We start from the raw sequence: 19,173 nt of genomic DNA on the forward strand, positions 1-19,173 counted from the left end.
ATTAAAAAAATGCTGTAGCTGCTCTGAAAAGGCAAGACAATCTATGTAGGTGTTACTGGTAAAGAAATAAACATCTGAAAATGTTGTATACCCACATTTGACTCACTACAAGATTTTTACTCTAACTGTTCATTACACATGAACTCAATTGGTGGACACTGTAATCTGTTCAAATCCGGGTCATATAGCTGAAGTTGAGCTTATAGAGTTGGAATACACCTTCCAGTACTGGGTTGTACCAGAAGGAATTTCAATTAGCTCACAACAGCCCAAATTACTATAGAGAAAATAAAATATACCTTGCAGGTTGCAAAATAATAACATCAGTGTTAAATGTGCTAGGTTATTGCTGCAAATTTTAAAATAGAAAAAAAAAATCTACAAAGGCAAAATATATTATATTAAAACATAAAACGGAATAAATTCATTTAGAAGAACAAATGTTTTATTTTGTGACTTCCTTTTCCTCACATTAACTCCATTTATTTCTTCCTCTGTAGGATACATCACTGGATCTGCAGAAGTTTAAATAATGCACGAGAACATTTGTCCCTCTAGGAAAGTTAGTAACAGTAATGTACTAAACTTCTAGAAAAACAGATATTTTCCCATTTACTGCTCACAAGTGTGGACACAGTTCTTTGGGCAATATTAATAGAGCTGATGGAGAGGAAATAAACTACTTGAAACAGTGAAAGAATTTTTAAAAATCAATACTTGTTTACAATCCTTTTATATGTAAAATACTAAGTTTATGGTAATTGCAAAGAATAAGCACCACCGCATTAGAAGTTGCACACCATTGTAACACCTGGCATTCGCATCTTGACAAAGACAGCTCCTAGAAGTTTTCCACTGATAAATAAACAGGAGCTAACAATTCTAGGAGCATTCTAGACACTCTGCTATGCTAGAAAGTCAAACACTTAGATATAGAGAAGGCAGTCAGAATGAGAGGACAGCAGAAGGAAGTATCTCAGCAGGTAGCATAAAAAGTGGAACTATGAAAAAAGCAAAGAGGAGGCTTATAATGTTATCTGCAACTGCATTAAGCCAATGATTTTGGCTGAAATCTAGTTTAGTTACAGTTGTTAGTAATCCATTTTTTCCACTATCGGGGAAGCCAAGATTTCCATTGGTTCTAAAAGAATTGTGGTCTGCGAGGGACTAACACACAAACAGACAGCACAGTACCAATGGATCAAAGTGATTTTGAGACATGTCCAGCTACTAAAGGAAACAAGACACAGAACAAGAATCTAACATGTAGGGACAGATTTATGGATGATCATAGTCCAACCTGTTTGCATTGGCTTGTTTAGACACTTCCTTCAATCTTTTCATTTTTTTCCTAACTGCACCAGCATCAGGTAAATGGTGATGACCTGCAGGCCCCTTAGGAACTCCTGGACGTATTCCAGGTGGAATTCCTCTGTAGACAAACATGTACAGTAACTTTCATTATTTTCATCTAAAGCAGACCACATGCAACTTCTCATGGAAGGTAGCCATACCTTTCAACAACTTCTCGGCCTTGTACTTTCGATCTCAATTTGACTTCCCTCTCTTCAGCTACTCTAATGTTTTCCTTCTGCTGTTGCATCTGGTCAAAAATAGCATGATAGTGTTCATACTGTCCTCTGGAAGACACAGGAGAAGGACCAACACCACCTCCACCGCCATAATATGGTGCCTGGAAATCAGAAGGGGTAGGGTGGAAATCTCAAATACTGGTTTTAACAAGCCCTTCCAATTTTCACCTCTTCAGCAGAATAAAAGCATTAATATGTCCTGCAACAATTCTGAATTGGTCCTAGTTTTATTCCTAGTATGCCCCTATTTTAATGAACTACAAAACAGATAGGTGAAAAACTTATTTGTCTGTTAGCACTCCAAAGTAACACAGCATTTCACCTCCCTCTGATAATAGTCTAGTTATACATGAGATATCTGTCACACGCTTTGGAAGTTATTGGTAAGAAATCCATTGAAGTGTAATCAGAGATAGATGTTCTACATGGCAAAAATCAAAGTTTTAGCACAAAAGCTAATAGTGATACAGTACTAACTGAAGTACTAATGAGTGATCTGTAGCCAAACACTCATTTTTCCATGAAGCTGGAAACAATTAAGTGCACTTCTAAGGTTGCTGAATGGCATTAAGTGCAGATTTATTTGAGAATCCCCACTGCTACCAACCTGTAATTGTTTTCACCACCAGAAGTGAGATGCTTCCCTATTAAAGCTCAGGTCAGGGGAGCATCTACCACAAGTTACTGCTTTATGCAAATTATCTCTGTCATTCTGAAAGAATTAGAATTCCTATAGAACCTTCACGTGAAAATAATAAGGAAGTGTTGCAAGCAGCTGTGTACAGTAGTAGCCAAGGATGGATGCAGAAAATGTGAAACTGGCAAAACAAGGTCAAGGTTGTCAGCACATGCATTAAAATGTTCCCTTTACATCTGGGGAATGCAGTCAAATAGCCCGTGGTAGTGAATCTATGGAAGTTTTTTTTAACAACAGTGTCAATGTTCCTTCCAGAATGGTGTTATGTATTTTAAATGAATTTAAAAAGGTTGAGTGCAGATGTGACAGGTTCAAGATTGCCTACTTACAAGTTTTTGAACAGATTACATTTGACAACAGAATTCAGCTCACATTCTGAGTTTAAGTTGTTCAACACCCATCAAAAGCTTCCTATAATGGCTGTGATGGTTGAACTTGATGATCTTGGAGCTGTTTTCCAACTTCAAAGAGTCTCTGATTCTGTGTTAATCCATATGAGAGATTACTAACTGAAAGATTTATCCAGGCATTCTAATAAATACACAGGTATGTTGTTCATCTGCGTAAAAATAATTTACTACACAGGACTACAGTTTTTACAAGTAGAAGGCAAAGTCTTCCATTAGACACTATTCAAGGTTTCACCTATCATTACTAGAGCTCAGTTTTCAAAAGGATTACCTAAAGAAACAGTATGATTGATCTCTAGGCAAATACTATGAAGCAGATGGTCATCAGTCTGCAGAACAGTTGCAGCCCCTGCTAGAACCACAAACCCAAAGCCAAATCCTTGCCACCTCTTTCCCTACTCTCCCTCAGAAACAGGTGCCAGCAACCAACTCCAAAAGACAACAGAAGAAAATTATGCAGTGCATGACCCTGCTCTGCCTTCATAAGAGGCTATATGCCTTGCATTGTTGGAAAGCTTGAACAATGCTATTCAACAGCATTGTCAGGGAGTTGCCGGATACTCTGTTTTTGTTGGAGAAAGGAAAAGGATAATGAAGGCAAGATACTTTAATAGCATATGGAAACCTGTAGTGACGATAACCTAGTGGCCTACAGCAAGATTTGTACTAAACTATGCAATCTGAAGAAGACATTTCAATTAATTCTAAAGCATGTTTGCCATGGTATTTTACACCAGTGACACTTATACGCAGAAACCAACCCTGTTTCCCTAGATGACTGAGAATACTGATAACGATGCAGCTGTAGCTACAACAGAACACTTCATATGTTTGTAATGTCTAAGGACCTTGCAATAAAATTCTCCAAGTTAATCAGAAATATTATTGTTTTCAGGAACACATACAGCTAATACCTTGTGTTGTATGGAAGCTTGCATTGTTGCCTACCAGTTTCATCTTGAGAGAGAGAGAAAGACAGCACAGGAATCAAATGATGTTTTTTGATTTTTCCATTAAATCAGCACCTGGTAATTTTTCAAGTCTGAGATGCTTAAGTTTGCTTTTATATTCAAGCTTTACTTACATGATGCGTGGCACACATCAAAGATTATGCCCATTTTGAAATAATATACTTAATAAGCAGATACTGAAGCCTGGTCAAGTGTTTGTGTATTCCTCATATTCTTGTATAAGGAACAGAAAATAAAACCTCTATTCATTTTGACTCTACTGCTCAGTCAGTGCTTTTTTACAAAAACCCTACTAAACATGTTTAGGCCAAGTATTTTTGTAAGACTCACCAGCACCACAAGAAATAGCTGTGTTTTCATCCATTTTCTATTGTCAAATTGATTTATACCACAGCAATACTTAAAGCAATACTTAAATTCCTGCACTGGCTCTGTCTTATGCAAGTAGCCAAACCTTTATATTCAAATAACTTCATGAGACTACTTCCCAGAACATTTATGTTTCCATGAAACTATGACACACACAAACAGGCAAAAAGAAATCGTCATAGGAATCAGATTAAATTATGTAATTAAATTCCGTAAGAAGTGAATGGCTAAAGAGTTTATTATTTTCAGAAAAAAATATTTAGATTTACTCAGGATTTTTCACCCCCCTTCTGAACAACTTATTGGGATATATAAACTTTGTCATTTATGTTGCTAAATAAAAAAGAATGCTTAGAAGCAGGGGAAGAGGTCCATTATCATAACATGAGAACCTGGAAAAATATTTCAACAAAAGAATTGAAGAGTAAAATTGAATGTGAAAGAAGCTGTTCATGCATAGATTCAGCACAGGAAAAGTAGCAAAAGCAGGAGTGGAAAAAAGAAAGTGGTGCATGGAGATTCAGAAATTTAATAAGTATTAAAAATGAAAATTGCACATGACCTCCAAAAAGCCAGGGAATAGAGTTTGTTATACAGTATCTCTTAAATTAACCATAGATTAATAATAGGCAGCCCCAAGAGCGGACCTTGAAGAGCACATCTTTCTGAAAAGAGAAGACTATGCCAGATAACCAAAGGTGAGGGGAACAGACTACACCACATTTCTGCATCTGCTGCCAACCTTAACATCACCACCTCCACCTGAACCAAGCACATTCCTCCATCCTTGTTCCCTGGCTCTGTATATTCGTTCCATCTGAAGGAGAAAACAATACAGGAAAACGTAATTCAAGGAATCACTATGTAAAAATTGAACTTCACTATTAACACATTTTAAACATATTTTACCTTTTCTTTTTCCAGTCTTTTCATTTCATCTGCCTTCAGTAAACTGATCTGCAACATGTAAGGGTTAAACATGTTTAGCAACTCGGAAATTAAACTACTCCATATTCTTACTCAACATACAACACACCACACCACAAGATATTTCATTAAAATTACTATGGTGGAAAAAGAAAGTCTCAAGAATCTTGCCTACCTGATCTCTCTGGCGTTTTTCTTTTTCAGGCAATTCTAATCTTTTCTTTTTTGAAGGTTCCTGAAAAATAAGGATATAATTTGGTATTTATTACTGAGCCATTATTCTATCCAGTCTCTATAGAGATAGGTTAGTGCTCCAATTGCTGGTGTATGTCCACAAAGATTAAAATAATATAAAATTTAAAAAATCACTGTTACATAATGTTTGGATAAAAAGAACAGGAGGAAAGGTTTGAAGGTTTTGTTTTGTCATGCTTAGTCTACACCTAGCTTTTGCTTAGATTGAAAATTAACAGATGATTTAATGATGCCTCAAACATTTTCCTCCTTTTTTCTGGTGGATTGATTTTCTTCATTGGAGTTGGAAAGGCCTGAATAAAAGTGAAACTTCAAATTAGATAGCATGATGCCAGAATGAGAGAAAAATTCTAATCGGAAAAAAAAAAAAATATCTTAAACCTACAACTTAGTAGGTGCAAAATGAGGTTTAAAATTATTAATTACTTGGGAAGTTTTAAATGAAAAGCACTGCTAGGACCTAGGGGTAAATGCTACTGTACTTGTTCATCCTCTACTAAAAGCTCTGTCTTGAAAGCTGAAGGCAGTAATTTTAAAATCTGTTTTGTCTTAATTTTTCTTCTCTGGCAATATTCTGCATTACAATCTGTTCCTATTATAAGTCTTTGAGGGTCCCTAGATATTAAGATTCTCTTTTATTTGGAGAACAGATTTGTTAGGTTATCCTTAGGCTTTTTTGCTTGGGTAACTCTAACCAAGGTTCTTGTTACCTGTGGAAGAGAAGAATGCATCCACTATTGAATACTTGGTAAAGCAGCACATATACATAATAAACCACGCTGTCTACTCTAGTCTTCTCAAAAAAAGTGACGGTTAATTTTAAAGTATTTTTTATTCTGACCATACTAGAACACAGAGAGCTTCATAGTATTTTCTTTCAATGACCTAAAACCTTATCAAACACATACTTTAAAATCAAGTACTTCAGAAGACTGAAGCCTTTAAAGACTTAAGCCAAGTTCAACTACAGTGAGTTAACATAGTTTCACTAAATAAGGGAGATGGTTGTTACATGCTCCTCTGAAAAGCCAGTTGAGAGCTGCTATCCTGGAATAACAGTAAAGAGAGAAAAAATTATATTACACTATAGCCATTGTTTCTATGCTATATTTTTATCCCATGTCACTAGCTACAACACACACAAAGAATATGTCTTAAAATTGTAGCATTACTGACTCCCAGAGGGTATTTCCTCAATCTCTACCTTGCCACTTTGTGTCTCTATGCAAGTTGGATCTGCCTAGTGAAACTGATTACACCAAGAAGCAGACAGTTGCACAACCACGCCTTAAAACATAAAAACCTCACGGTCTCTTAAGTACACACAAGAAGCCTGTGTGTTTCCTTCTTCTTGGTCTCTTTTTCCAACTGTGTATCACAAGCCAACAAAGCTTGTGTGATCAATGAGTTTTTCCCTAAACCTCCAATAACTTTTGACCTCAAGGATAAGTTATATCTCAGGGATAATTTTCTACCCACCTACCAAATTTGACAGACAAAGAACTCAGCATTATGTTCCCCAAAGTGCCACAGGGAGAACGAAAGAAAAAAAAAATTCCAAAACCCAGAACAAAACCAAAAATATTATTCATTCAGAAGAAAATTGGAATTAGTTGTCTTGCTGAAGTGGAAGCTTCTTGGTTGGTAGTTGTTTGATGCGTGCATATAGCTCAAAACTAGCTGTATCATAAACATCTCCTGGCCATGCAGTAATTAAAGGAATAGAGAGAGAGAAAAAAAAAGAAAAAAAAAAAAAAAAGAAGAGTTTTATGTAATAAGAAGTACAGAGAAGATGACTGGAAGAAAGATCAAAAGTACTGTATGAAGGTACACAGAAGACTATTTGTCATCAGCTCATGGAATTAAGTCTGGGAAACTCCTCTTCCAATTACACAGTTTCTCAGCCTGATAACACTTTAGAAAATTACCAAAAATGTTTTCTATGTTTTGAAAAAAATTTAGATTATTTTTGAATGACGAAGAAAGATGCAAAGATTCTTATCCAGTCTCAATGATCTTGGTATACCTGACAGACTTCCAATATTTCTAAGAGTGGCCAACACCAACAAAGGAACTGAAAACATGCAAAGCACGTCTAACTCAGCAGTGGAATTAAAGCCCAGACCTAAGGCAGCAGTCTCCAAAAATAATTATATTAAAACAAACAAAACAAAAAAAAATCAATATGAGGCAAGCCAGGCATTTAAGCTACTACTACTTTCTCTGTAGATGCACATGTCTACATAAAAAAAGACATTTTAAAAAGGAATGCATAGTATTTCATAGCATTTAAATAAGCAAAAGAGTTCATTTTAAGTAACTTAACTTCCTACCTGTCTAGATTTAGCCAATGGCTTCTTTTCATTAGGCTTTTTAGGTGCATCACCAGACTTCCTGATCGCTAAAGGCACTCCATATTTTGCAGCAGGTTTGGTAATTTTCTGAGCTGGTGGGACTGAAGTCAGTGTTTGCTCTTGAGCTGGTCTTTTAGCTAAAATGGAAAAAAATCTGTTTTATACCTATCCAGGCTGGCCAGTGTACCATACTTCCCTTTCCCAAGGACTTGGAACAGCAAAGCTGGAGGAAAATGGATGAACTGCTAACATTTGTTGTTGTTCTCACCAACAGGGAGGGACTGGTGGGGGATGTGAAACTCAAGGACAGCCTTGGCTGCAGTGATCATGACACAGTGGAGTTCAAGATCCACGGGGCAGTGAGGAAACTACACAGCAAGCTCGCTGCCCTGGACTTCAGGAGGGCAGACTTTGGCCTCTTCAGGGATCTGATGGGCAAAGTGCCATGGGAGGCAGCCCTGGAGGGAAGAGGGGCCCAGGAAAGTTGGTCCACATTCAAGGAGCACCTCCTCCAAGCTCAGCAGAGGTGCATCCCGATGAACAAGTCAGGCAAAAAGGCCAGGAGGCCGGCGTGGATGAGCAAGGAGCTCCTGGACCAACTGAAAGTAAAGAAGGAAGCCTATAGAGGGTGGAAGCGGGGACAGGCAGCCTGGGAGGACTACAAAGAGGCTGTGCGAGTGGCCAGGGATCGGGTGAGGCAGGCTAAAGCCCTGACAGAATTGAATCTGGCCAGGGATGTCAAAAACAACAAGAAATGTATGCAGGGGACAAAAGAAAGTCCAAGGAGAATGTAGGCCCCCTCCAGAAGGAAACCAGTGTCCTGGTGTCCTGGTTTCAGCAGGGATGGAGTTAATTTTCTTCTCAGTAGCCGGTGTGTTTTGGATTTCGTGTGTGAAGAATGTTGATAAAAACATTCTGATGATACGAGTTGTTGTTAATGAGACCAAGGACACTGTCTGGCTTTCCAAGTCTCGTTAATGTGCAGATGCGGGAAGCTGGGCGAAAGACAGACAGAATAATTGACCCAAACTGGCCAAAGAGAGTATTCCATGCCATAAACGTCATGCTCAGTATATAAGTGGGGGTTGCCCATGGGAGGGGGCATCATTTTCTGGCATCCTTTTCTGTTTGGACATTTCTTGTCGGGTATCCGTTCGGGCACCCTTGGCACCCTTTTCTTCTCTCTTGCTTGCTGGCATCGTTCCCTCTACCTTGCTAGCTTGCTCTCCCCCCTTTGCTTGCTGCTCAGTGTCGTTCCTGTGATCGCTGCTCAGGACGGGCTGCGTCGGTCATTCGGACATCGGGTGGTGAGAAATTGTACATTGTTCATTTTGTATATTTTGTATATATTAATATCCTTATATCCTGTTAGCTTTGTAGTTTTTAGTATTTTCAGTAAACTGGTTTTATCTCAACCCACAAGTTTTCCTTTCTTCCCAATTTCTCTCCCCTGTCTCACTGGGTAGGGGGAGGGTGAATAAGAAACTGTGTGGTGATCCGGGCTAAACCACCACACCTGGTTATCTGGGACATGGAGAAGTCTGAGGTGCTCAATGACTTTTTTTCCCTCAGTCTTCACCAATAAGGGCTCTTGTCCTGCCACCGAAGCTGAGGGAGGCACAAGCAGGGACTGCGAGGATGAAGAACTGCCCACTGTACTGGAAGAGCAGGTTCGGGAACATCTGAGGAACTTAAAGGTGCACAAGTCCACGGGACCTGATAAGATCCATCCACAGGTCCTCAGGGAACTGGTGGATGAAGTTGCCAAGCTGCTGGCCATTGTATTTGAGAAGTCGTGGCGGTTTGGTTAGGTCCCTGATAACTGGAAGAGGGGAAACATAACCCCGATTTTTAAAACGGGAAACAAGGAGGACCCAGGCAACTACAGGCCGGTCAGCCTCACCTCTGTGCCTGGCAAGGTCATGGAGCAGATTCTCCTGGAAACCATGGAGAGCAAGGGGGTGGTTGGTGACAGCCAACATGGCTTCACCAAGGGCAGATCGTGCCTGACCAATTTGGCGGCCTTCTATGATCGGGTGACAGCATCAGTGGACAAGAGACAAGCAATGGATATCATCTATCTGGACTTCTGCAAAGCTTTTGACACTGTCCCGCACGACATCCTTCTCTCTAAACTAGAGAGACATGGGTTTGATGGACGGACCACTCGGTGGATAAGGAGTTGGCTGGATGGCCGCACTCAGAGAGTGGTGGTCAACAGCTCAATGTCCAAGTGGAGACCAGTCACAAGTGGCGTCCCTCAGGGGTCCATGCTGGGCCCGGCCCTGTTCAACATCTTTGTCAGCAACATGGACAGTGGGATAGAGTGCACCCTCAGCAAGTTCGCCGATGACACCAAATTGTGTGGTGCTGTTGACACGCTGGAAGGGAGGGAAGCCATCCAGAGGGACCTTGACAGGCTGGAGAGGTGGGCCCGTGCCAACCTCATGAAGTTCAACCAGGCCAAGTGCAAGGTCCTGCACCTGGGTCATGGCAATCCCAGGCACAAATACAGGCTGGGCGGGGAATGGATTGAGAGCAGCCCTGAGGAGAAGGACTTGGGAGTGATGGTGGATGAGAAGCTCAGTACGATCAGGCAATGCGTCCTTGTGGCCCAGAAGGCCAACCGCATCCTGGGCTGCATCAAGAGGAGCATGGCCAGCAGGTTCAGCACCTCTACTCTGCCCTAGTGAGACCCCAGCTGGAGTACTGTGTCCAGTTCTGGAGCCCCCAGTATAAGAAGGACATGGACCAGTTGGAGAAGGTCCAGAGGAGGGCCACGAAGATGATAAAAGGGCTGGAGCACCTCTCCTATGAGGACAGGCTGAGAGAGTTGGGGCTGTTCAGCCTGGAGAAGAGGAGGCTCCAGGGAGACCTGATAGCGGTCTTCTGGTACCTCAAGGGGGCCTACAGGAAAGATGAGGAGAGACTCTTCAGTAGGGCCTGTTGTGATAGGATGAGGGGTAATGGTTTTAAAATACAGGGAGGTAGATTTAAATTAGATATTAGGAAAAAATTTGTTACACTGAGAGTTGTAGAGCACTGGAACAGGTTGCCCAGAGAGGTGGTGGAAGCCCCATCCCTGGAAATGTTCAAGGCCAGGTTGGATGAGACTCTGAGCAACCTGATCTAGTTGGGGGATGTCCCTGCTCCTTGCCAGGAGGGTTGGACTAGATGACTTTTGAAGGTCCCTTCCAACCCTAACCATTCTGTCATTCTATGATTTCATTCACATAAGCAGATGCATAAGTGCAATATACCCAATTGCCCAAAACAGCCTGTGTAATTTTCATGCTTGATAAGAAACAGTAGAACACAATCCCAGAGCTTTTAACTCTAAACACTTCACTGTAAACTGGTGAATTGAAACTTATTTCACCTGCCATGCTTTATTATTCAGTTGTCATGGACACAGGGAAAAGTTTTCCTAATTAGGAATGGAGAGACAGGCCTCCTTCCACTAATTACACTGGACTGCAACCTGCAACTCTAAAGTCAGCAGAAGATGAGCTCTGGAAGAGCTTAAATGGCCTTCAGGGATATTGTTTGCCCTGCAGAGCTCCTGAAAATATGCCAGTATTGTGGATTTGACTCTGTGCTAGCAGGGCTCTCTTACTACGTAATAGCAGGACATCAGTGAATCACATAACACTACCAAAAGACAACAAAGCACTCACCACAGCTTCAAGTAATTAAAAATAAATAAAATAAAGAGAATATAATCTAGGAAAAAGGGTAAAACAATGCAGGAAAATGAAGTAAGGTAAGATCATCTTGACAAAGTGAGCCATGATCTAATTTGCTACCAGTAGTAGAAATTCTACTGCTTTGGGCTGAAGTCAGAGCTTAATCCTGGAATATCTTAACAAAAATTCTCACATTTTTACAAGAAATGTTATTTCCCATTATCCACATGTCACTAGTAAGAGAGAAAAAAAATGTAAAATAATGACACAGAAATTATTTCCACTATTTCAGTCTTTACCGTCTCCTTAAATTTTGAAAGCGTAGCATACTACAACAGGAAAAAGTACACCTTATCAGAAGTATTACAGGACCATAGTTTACGCTGGCATCATTTGTACCCTACATACATCTAGTTCCTGGGGAGAAGGGAAAATTGTTTCCCTCTCTTTTTTTCCTGAAACTTCTAGAATCAGGTATAAGAACACACCAAAACCAATACAAGAACAAAGCTACATACACTATCCCGCCAGGGCTGAAAGCAAAAAGACTTTACATGCTTACTTACCTGGTGCAGCATGTGGTCCAAACTTCTGGAAGATTTTGTGATTAAATTCTTCTGCAATAAGCTAAACAAAAAGTTGATCAGTTAGCCAACAGCATTATGTCTGAAGCTAGAAAGAACTCCTTTTCAGAGAAGTGTGCCACTCCCAGTAAGCAACTAATAATGTTTACTGTAACTTGCATATTAATGAATACTCAATTTTATGTATTCAATTTAGTATCACTAACAGTAATACAAAGCTGAATGCAGTATTTGCAATATTTTTGGCATAACTACACAAATAACTTTTTAAAAGCAATTTAGACTGAATTCTGGGTAGCACACGTTATCTCGTTTATGAACTAGCTACAAATCTAGAAGAAAGTTAGTGCGCGCATCAACATAGTTTTATGCATAGTTCATTTCAGATTTCTGTATAGTTATCAAATTTCACTTCAAATTCTCAGTTTGTGTCAAAAAAAAAACCAGTCCTTTAGAGATTTTTGCAGTTCTTAGTTTCCCTATCCTCTTCAAGATGGTAAGATGCCCCATCCCTGGAAACATTCAAGGCCAGGTTGGATGGGGCTCTGAGCAACCTGATCTAGTCGGGGATGTCCCTGCTCCTTGCAGGGGGGTTGGACTAGATGACCTTTGAAGGTCCCTTCCAACCCTAACCATCCTATGATTCTAAGATGACTGCATATGTGGCTATAGACAAAAAACAGAAACAGTGTGCTGTCAGGCATATCAAATTAGCATGCTAAAATGTGGAAAATAGCCTTACTGGAGTAAAAATAAATGGTCTAGACAAAGAACATTCAAACATGAATACATCATCATCTCACATAATTCTGAATACTCTATGTAGTTCTGAACCAAACACCTCAAAAACCATGCAGTGGAAATGAAAAAGGTTCAAAGAAAAGCAACAAAGATAATTAAGTGTTGAAAAACTGCAGTACAAAGAATAAATAAGCTTGCTCTTTAGCCTATAAAAGGATGACCAAGATGTAATGTGACAGGTCAAGAATGCCATACGTGATTTTGCATAGAAAGCGGAGAAACCCACAAGGGCAGCAAATGATAATACCAATGTAAGAAGTGGGGTAAAACTGAATACAAGGAGGAATGTTTAGAATAAACAAAGTTTATGCTTTCTGCAACAAGTAGCAGACCTGTGAAATTTCTTACTGATCATAAAAATCTACACGGGTTCAAGGCGCAATCAGATAAGCTCATGGCTGAGAAATCTATTGAGGATGACTACATAAAAAAGAAGATGCTTTCTGAGCTGATGCAATTGAGACAACAACAGATGAAGGCTGAGAGTATTATAGGGCAATGTCATGTAGGCTTGCCTTGTTCTTATCCGCTTCACCAGGCACTGTTTATGTCCACTGTTCACTGCCCACAGGATGTGGAGTGAGACTGACTTTTAGCTGAGCCAGTACCACCTTCTCATTTTTGAACATCCTGCTCTCAAACTTCCGGCTGAAGCTGAGTGCCACAACTGGTGCTACCAATACAGAATATCGAAAAGATGGGAACTGCGAAGGTATTTTTTATAACAGTAGAGCTACTTAGAGACAGATAATGGCCATACTACAGACCACCTTTCTAGAGATGGAGCATGCCAGGAGTGTGTTACTTAACGATCTGACAACTGACAGCAACACTAACTGAATAGTTGCTAAGCACCTCTCTGATGAAGAAAGGCTAAGAGATCTGGGGTTGTTCAGCCTGGAGAAGAGAATGCTCTGGGGAGATCTTATAGCAGCCTTCCAGTACCTAAAGGGCGCCTACAGGAAAGCTGGAGAGGGACTTCTGACAAGGGCCTGTAGTGACAGGACAAGGGGAAATGGTTTTAAAATAGAAGGAGGTAGATTCAGATTAGACATAAGGAAAAAAATGTTTTACAATGAGGGTTGTAAAACACTGGAACAGGTTGTCCAGAGAGGTGGTGGATGCCCCATCCTTGGAAACATTCAAGGCCAGGCTAGACGGGGCTCTGAGCAACCTGATCGAGTTGAAGATGTCCCTGCTTCTTGCAGGGGGGGTTGGACTAGATGACCTTTGAAGGTCCCCTCCAACCCCAACTATGCTATGAGTCTACAAACTTCAAGGTTTTAAGGAATAGTCTTTATAGAATCTCAAACTATCCAGACTATTTTGATTTGCTTAGAGGCTACCAGTCAGTTATAATGGATGCTGAGGAGTTAAAACTGAAAAAAACCACCACTCCGCAAGAACCAAAGTGCAGAATTTAGGACTCTGCACATGATAGCAGAGAAACTTTTTAACCTGTACAGTCTGTCATCCGAAGATTCTGTAAGCAAGAAGTCACACATGAGAACAGTCTCTGACTAACGGTATTTCAGTGATCTTGAAGCTTTTATTTGGGTGGTAAGCTGTGGTAACTGAAGTGATGTTTCCATGATAACATAGCTACTGACAGAAAAGAAACATGACTCTTCAGCACCTCTCAAAAAGCTCTTTTTTTTAAAAAAAAAAAAGTGATGCGAATTTAGATCCACTCTTTACTGTAACCTAGTAACTATGAAAATTAAAAATTTATATGAAACTGGAAGACTGATTTCCTGTTATTGAAGAGCAGGATTTCAGCAATAGTTGCAACATGTTGAAGATGTAGACTAAGGAAAGGGGAGGACCACTTTAGCCATGGATGAAACTGAAAGAAAATACACATTACAGCTGTGTCACAGAATGACCAACTCCAGCTGAATTTGAGTGTGCCAGTGACCGACACATTTAGTAAAAGGTGCTTTCTGAGTGTGGGGTTTTTTTTGTTGTTTTTAAGATTACGCAGTATCTCTAACTCAAACATGCTAGAGTGATTCCGCTGGAAAACTTGTGTGCAAGTATTCATACTCAACCTAGAAGTTAGTATCATTATCTGGTATTAGTCTATTACTAATTACATTTTGCCTGACTGACCCTAAATAAAAAATTCATATCCATTCTAGTTACTGGAAATAAAATCTGATCAAACTATTACTGTTGTAAAAGTTAGAATAAACTTATCTGTAAGACTTCTGAATCTTACCTTTCATTGGGACTGGCTGAAAATCTATTTTGTATACAGCTGATACTCCAATTATATATGGCCTTCTCAGGAAATTTCTTTAGTTGTGAGTTAGAATCCATTAAAATTCTGTATACTTGGTGAGGTCTCTTTTGCATTAATTTCTCCCATGTCCTTTCTCTGTCTATATTTATTTACCTTGTATCAGTACTATTACTTACTTGTCAACCTTGATCTCTTTTGATTAGATTTATATTAATAGGACATGAATAGATGTCAAATGATATCAACAGATTCTAAACAGAACAGTGAGTAACTTCTTTGAGGTTATATATATGTGATACATTTAAACATCAAGAAATGTAAAAGATTAGTTTACTTACCAATATTTCATGGAATTTAAGAAATTACAATAAAGCAGTGATGCTGAAGTCATTGACAGCACCATTTTATGAGAAAACGCATATCTAAACAAATCAGCATCTCACTCATAATTCCTCACTATATACAAAAACACAAAATAATGCACTTAAGAAAATGTCAATTTAAATTTGTTTGTGGAAACTACCAAACACTTGAGTAATTTGAGATTTTTCTTCACAGTTCTTTTCTTTACAGTAAAACTCTTTTTTCCCCAACTGCAAGTGTGTCTATAAAAGTCCTAGGGAATACTATTATTCCAATCCTTCATGTTGTATGTTAACAATTAGAATAAAGAAAAAGAGAAGTCCTATGATGTTTTAAGCAAAATTAGAACTAAAACTAACTCCATACCTGTGGTGTGAGAAATTTTTCAACCCGTTTGGCTATAAAGTTTTTCTCCAATATGGAGTTTACCGATGGTCTATTCCTAGGATTCCTTTTAAATAACTGTGACAGCAGATTACGTAGGTCATAGGAGTAATGCACAGAAACAGGAGGAAAAGGTCCAGAGATTATCTTCAGTACCAAGTTCTTCATGTTACCAGCTTCAAACTATATTGCACAAGAAAGAACACAGTTACTACATATTACTTACTGCCTGTCCACACACAAGGCTGCATATAAAGATGAAAGGGGAAATAAAAAAACAACACTCTTTCCATTGCCTCAACATATCAAAACGAATTTTCAAGGCCATTCAACAGTTTACATCAGCAGTTTAAAATGATGTGCTGTCAAGTATTCTGATTACAAATACATCATAAAACAGATATTTCATACCACAGAGATATACATTTTGCTAACAAATAAATATTTCCCTCCATATCTAGACTGACAATGATATATAATTAAAGGTAAAATAATTATATAATTATCTGCTTGATGTCCTCTCCCAAACACTTTCAACCATCACATGCCTTCTGCCCTTTTTAGCGAAGCCACATTCCACATGAAAGGATGTAAAGCGTTCACACTCATTCAGTGTAAAATCCAAAGGAATGCTTAGACTTTAGCTTAAGCTCAAAAGTAGAGGGCATTACTTCAATTCCTTTGTACAATAAAGAGAAAACAATACATATTACCCAGCTCAGAGAAAATAACTTATTGCCATCAACTCTCAGAAAAGCAACATTGTCAGAAAATCATTTGCTTGAAAAGATCAAGCAATAAGAAATTACAAAAGCTTGAAATGAAGTTAAATGAAATTCTTATTCCTCGACATTTTTCTTCTGATTTTCATATTTTCATCTTTTTTGTTTTAATAAAAATAGCTATTTAAAAAAAAACAAAACCAAAAAACCCACAAGCATAACAAGACAGAAAAAATATTTTTTCTTCCCTTCCTAACTGGAAAAAGGATAATAAAGATGTATTCTTCAAACAACATACATACACAAAAAAGGCAACTCTTTCACCTTGGGAGTTTTTTCTGAGAACAATTTCTGTTCTAAACAGAAATGCATTAATCCATCTGCACAAAAGTTGACAGTCCAAATTCAGACTTTCAATTAAAACACCAAGTTTTTGGAAAGAAAGGAACACTCTTCACAGTGTCGTTTCTTACAGCCCCTAACAACTTTTTTCAGCTAAGACAGTTGATTAAAAACCTACACTGTAAACAAAATATACAGTGCTAAGATTTCTGGAGAGATTGGCATGAACTAAAACACAGATGGAAAATGTTGGTCAGTACAGGAAGAGGAGATAAAAATGCTGAAGGTAATTTTAAACAGTCACCATGAAAGCCTTTCATCAACCGAAACATATCTGCGTATCAGTAAAAATCCCTGTTTGAAATCACTACTCTTTTAAAGAAACAAGAAGTTTCTACTCACTGCATGTTTAAGTGTGCACATTTCATAGAGAACACAACCAAGGGCCCAGATGTCACTAAATCAGAGAGAACATATTTAAGAATTAGTTCTAGGTGTAACATTGCCAAGTAACTTATATCTGTGAAGTCTACCTTTGAAAAGGAAAATAGAAGGTTGTATTTTGTGTATGTACAAGCTCCTTTTTATCTTCCACCCCTCCAAACCACAAAACTCCAAACAAAAAAAAAAAAAAAAGGAATTCAGCAACCAAAAATAAGGCCAATCGGAAAACCAGATGGGGTTATTTTGGCGCCAGATTTTATTTAGACCTTTTCATCTGAACCACTCCAATCGGAGAAATGGAAGAAAATACAGAGAAAGGCATTTTTTTCTTTGCAGGTATACATTTGCCTGAGATCTTGAATTAAACAAACAAAAAACCAAACAAAAACCATCACCCAATTCAGCAAGTACAATTCTTAACTCTGTTTAACACTGACTTACCTTACCCTCACTCATTATAGGATTACACAATTTGGTTAGAATACCATTGGATAATAAAATCAAAGGACAAGGAACTATAATAATTTTCATATTTTAAGAAACAAATTGAAATTAGTATAAGGCACTAGCAATGGATGCAACAGCTTAGTAAAGCATAAGACTAACTTGATAATGACCAGGTTAATTACATTAGGAATGCTGTTACTAGATACAGCCTACTGCCAGGACAGCAAACATGTAAGCAAAGGAACTGTACGGCATTGTTATCAGAAGCAAGCTGAGCCACCTACCTATACATGTGCTTAGAGAATCCAATTACTGTGTTTGCAATTTCATCCTTAACACAGTTTCTCCTTCATGCTGCATAAATTAAGGCAGTACAGCTAGCGTGTAGATAGGCAAAAGTAGAGCCATAATTAAGAACACAATCAGATCTAGAACTCAGAGCATTAAGCTAAGTCACCCCTGCGTAACGTTGCTTTGTACTGCACAGACCTACTAAGGTCCCTCTTGTACAGTAAGACTCAGCACTTTCTTAAGAGGTGAACTAACCATCACATCAATAGAACGGCTTTATATTTCTGAAGAACTCACGTTCTTCTCCTTATCAAAAACGCTTAATAAAATACTTATTAGTACCTTTTATTGTTGTATGGTTTGTTCTGACAAATTTCAGGTGACAAATAGTATGGCGTTCCTATGCAAGTGCGAGCCAACTCAGCAGTACTAAGGAAAAAATAAGAATGAGTGTTAACCAGTAAACTCATGCAGTGCACAGATTGTATTTTCCTAGCTGAAAGTGATTTAGATTAAGTCAGAGAGAACAGCATCAAAAAGGAGTTACCTGTTAAGAACTCTGGCGATCCCAAAATCTCCCAGCTGTATTGTTCCATCTTTGGTTAAAAATATATTCTTGATACAGAAATTTTAAGAAGTCTGTTAATTAAAACATTCATACAATTGCACACTTTTTGTTCTCAACATGTTTTGGGAAGAATACATTTTTCTACCATTCAATCACTCTGAAATCACTAGCTGTAGTGTTATTGACTACTATGAAACCAACATATTCTAGTCCTACTTCATAAAAAGTAAAGAAACATTATTACATATTCTAAAATACCTTTTCTGTCCCCAGACACAAATATATGTGTAATATGCAAGCAGCTTAATCAAACAGCCTCATCTGTTCATACAAATACCATATAAACCCCTTCCAGACAATTCTGAAGAGAAAAGGTGTTGCCAGTATTACAAGTGTTTATGTAAAAAGACTATTTTCTATCATTTGCCAACTTACAGTAGCAAGACAGGAATGTAATCACTTCAGAAGTAAAATTAAGTTTAAAAATAGTTACCTACATACCTGTGACTTTATGTCCCGATGCAAGATTTTTCTATCATGTATGTGTTTTAGCGCTAAACAGATTTGTACAAACCAATCCAGAATCTATGCATAAAAGAAAATGCAACATCAGCATTGTTATTTATCTGAAAGCTTCCCCAGTTACATAGCTGAGTATATGATCAAATCAGTTTATAATTGTAACTCAAGATTTTACCCTCTTCCCACAAACCTGTTTTCA

The 19,173-nt window shown here is 38.4% G+C and overlaps 1 protein-coding gene across 1 annotated transcript in view; it reads right to left on the reverse strand.

Annotated features, from left to right (window-relative positions):
* NEK1 (NIMA related kinase 1) overlaps window positions 1-19,173 on the reverse strand; it is a 51,137-nt gene that overhangs the window by 26,168 nt on the left and 5,796 nt on the right. The window contains exons 5-16 of the mRNA XM_086746699.1: window positions 18,954-19,037; window positions 18,432-18,499; window positions 18,227-18,313; window positions 17,105-17,159; window positions 15,621-15,821; window positions 11,828-11,888; window positions 7,555-7,712; window positions 5,142-5,201; window positions 4,949-4,996; window positions 4,782-4,856; window positions 1,515-1,693; window positions 1,301-1,432 (exon numbers count right to left, since the gene is read on the reverse strand). Of these exons, the coding sequence (XP_086602825.1) occupies window positions 1,301-1,432; window positions 1,515-1,693; window positions 4,782-4,856; window positions 4,949-4,996; window positions 5,142-5,201; window positions 7,555-7,712; window positions 11,828-11,888; window positions 15,621-15,821; window positions 17,105-17,159; window positions 18,227-18,313; window positions 18,432-18,499; window positions 18,954-19,037 (1,208 nt within the window). The remainder of the gene's footprint in view (window positions 1-1,300; window positions 1,433-1,514; window positions 1,694-4,781; window positions 4,857-4,948; window positions 4,997-5,141; window positions 5,202-7,554; window positions 7,713-11,827; window positions 11,889-15,620; window positions 15,822-17,104; window positions 17,160-18,226; window positions 18,314-18,431; window positions 18,500-18,953; window positions 19,038-19,173) is intronic.

The sequence above is a fragment of the Chlamydotis macqueenii genome, chromosome 4 (assembly GCF_036417535.1).
Source record: "Chlamydotis macqueenii isolate bChlMac1 chromosome 4, bChlMac1.mat, whole genome shotgun sequence".
Classification (NCBI taxonomy): Eukaryota; Metazoa; Chordata; class Aves; order Otidiformes; family Otididae; genus Chlamydotis; species Chlamydotis macqueenii.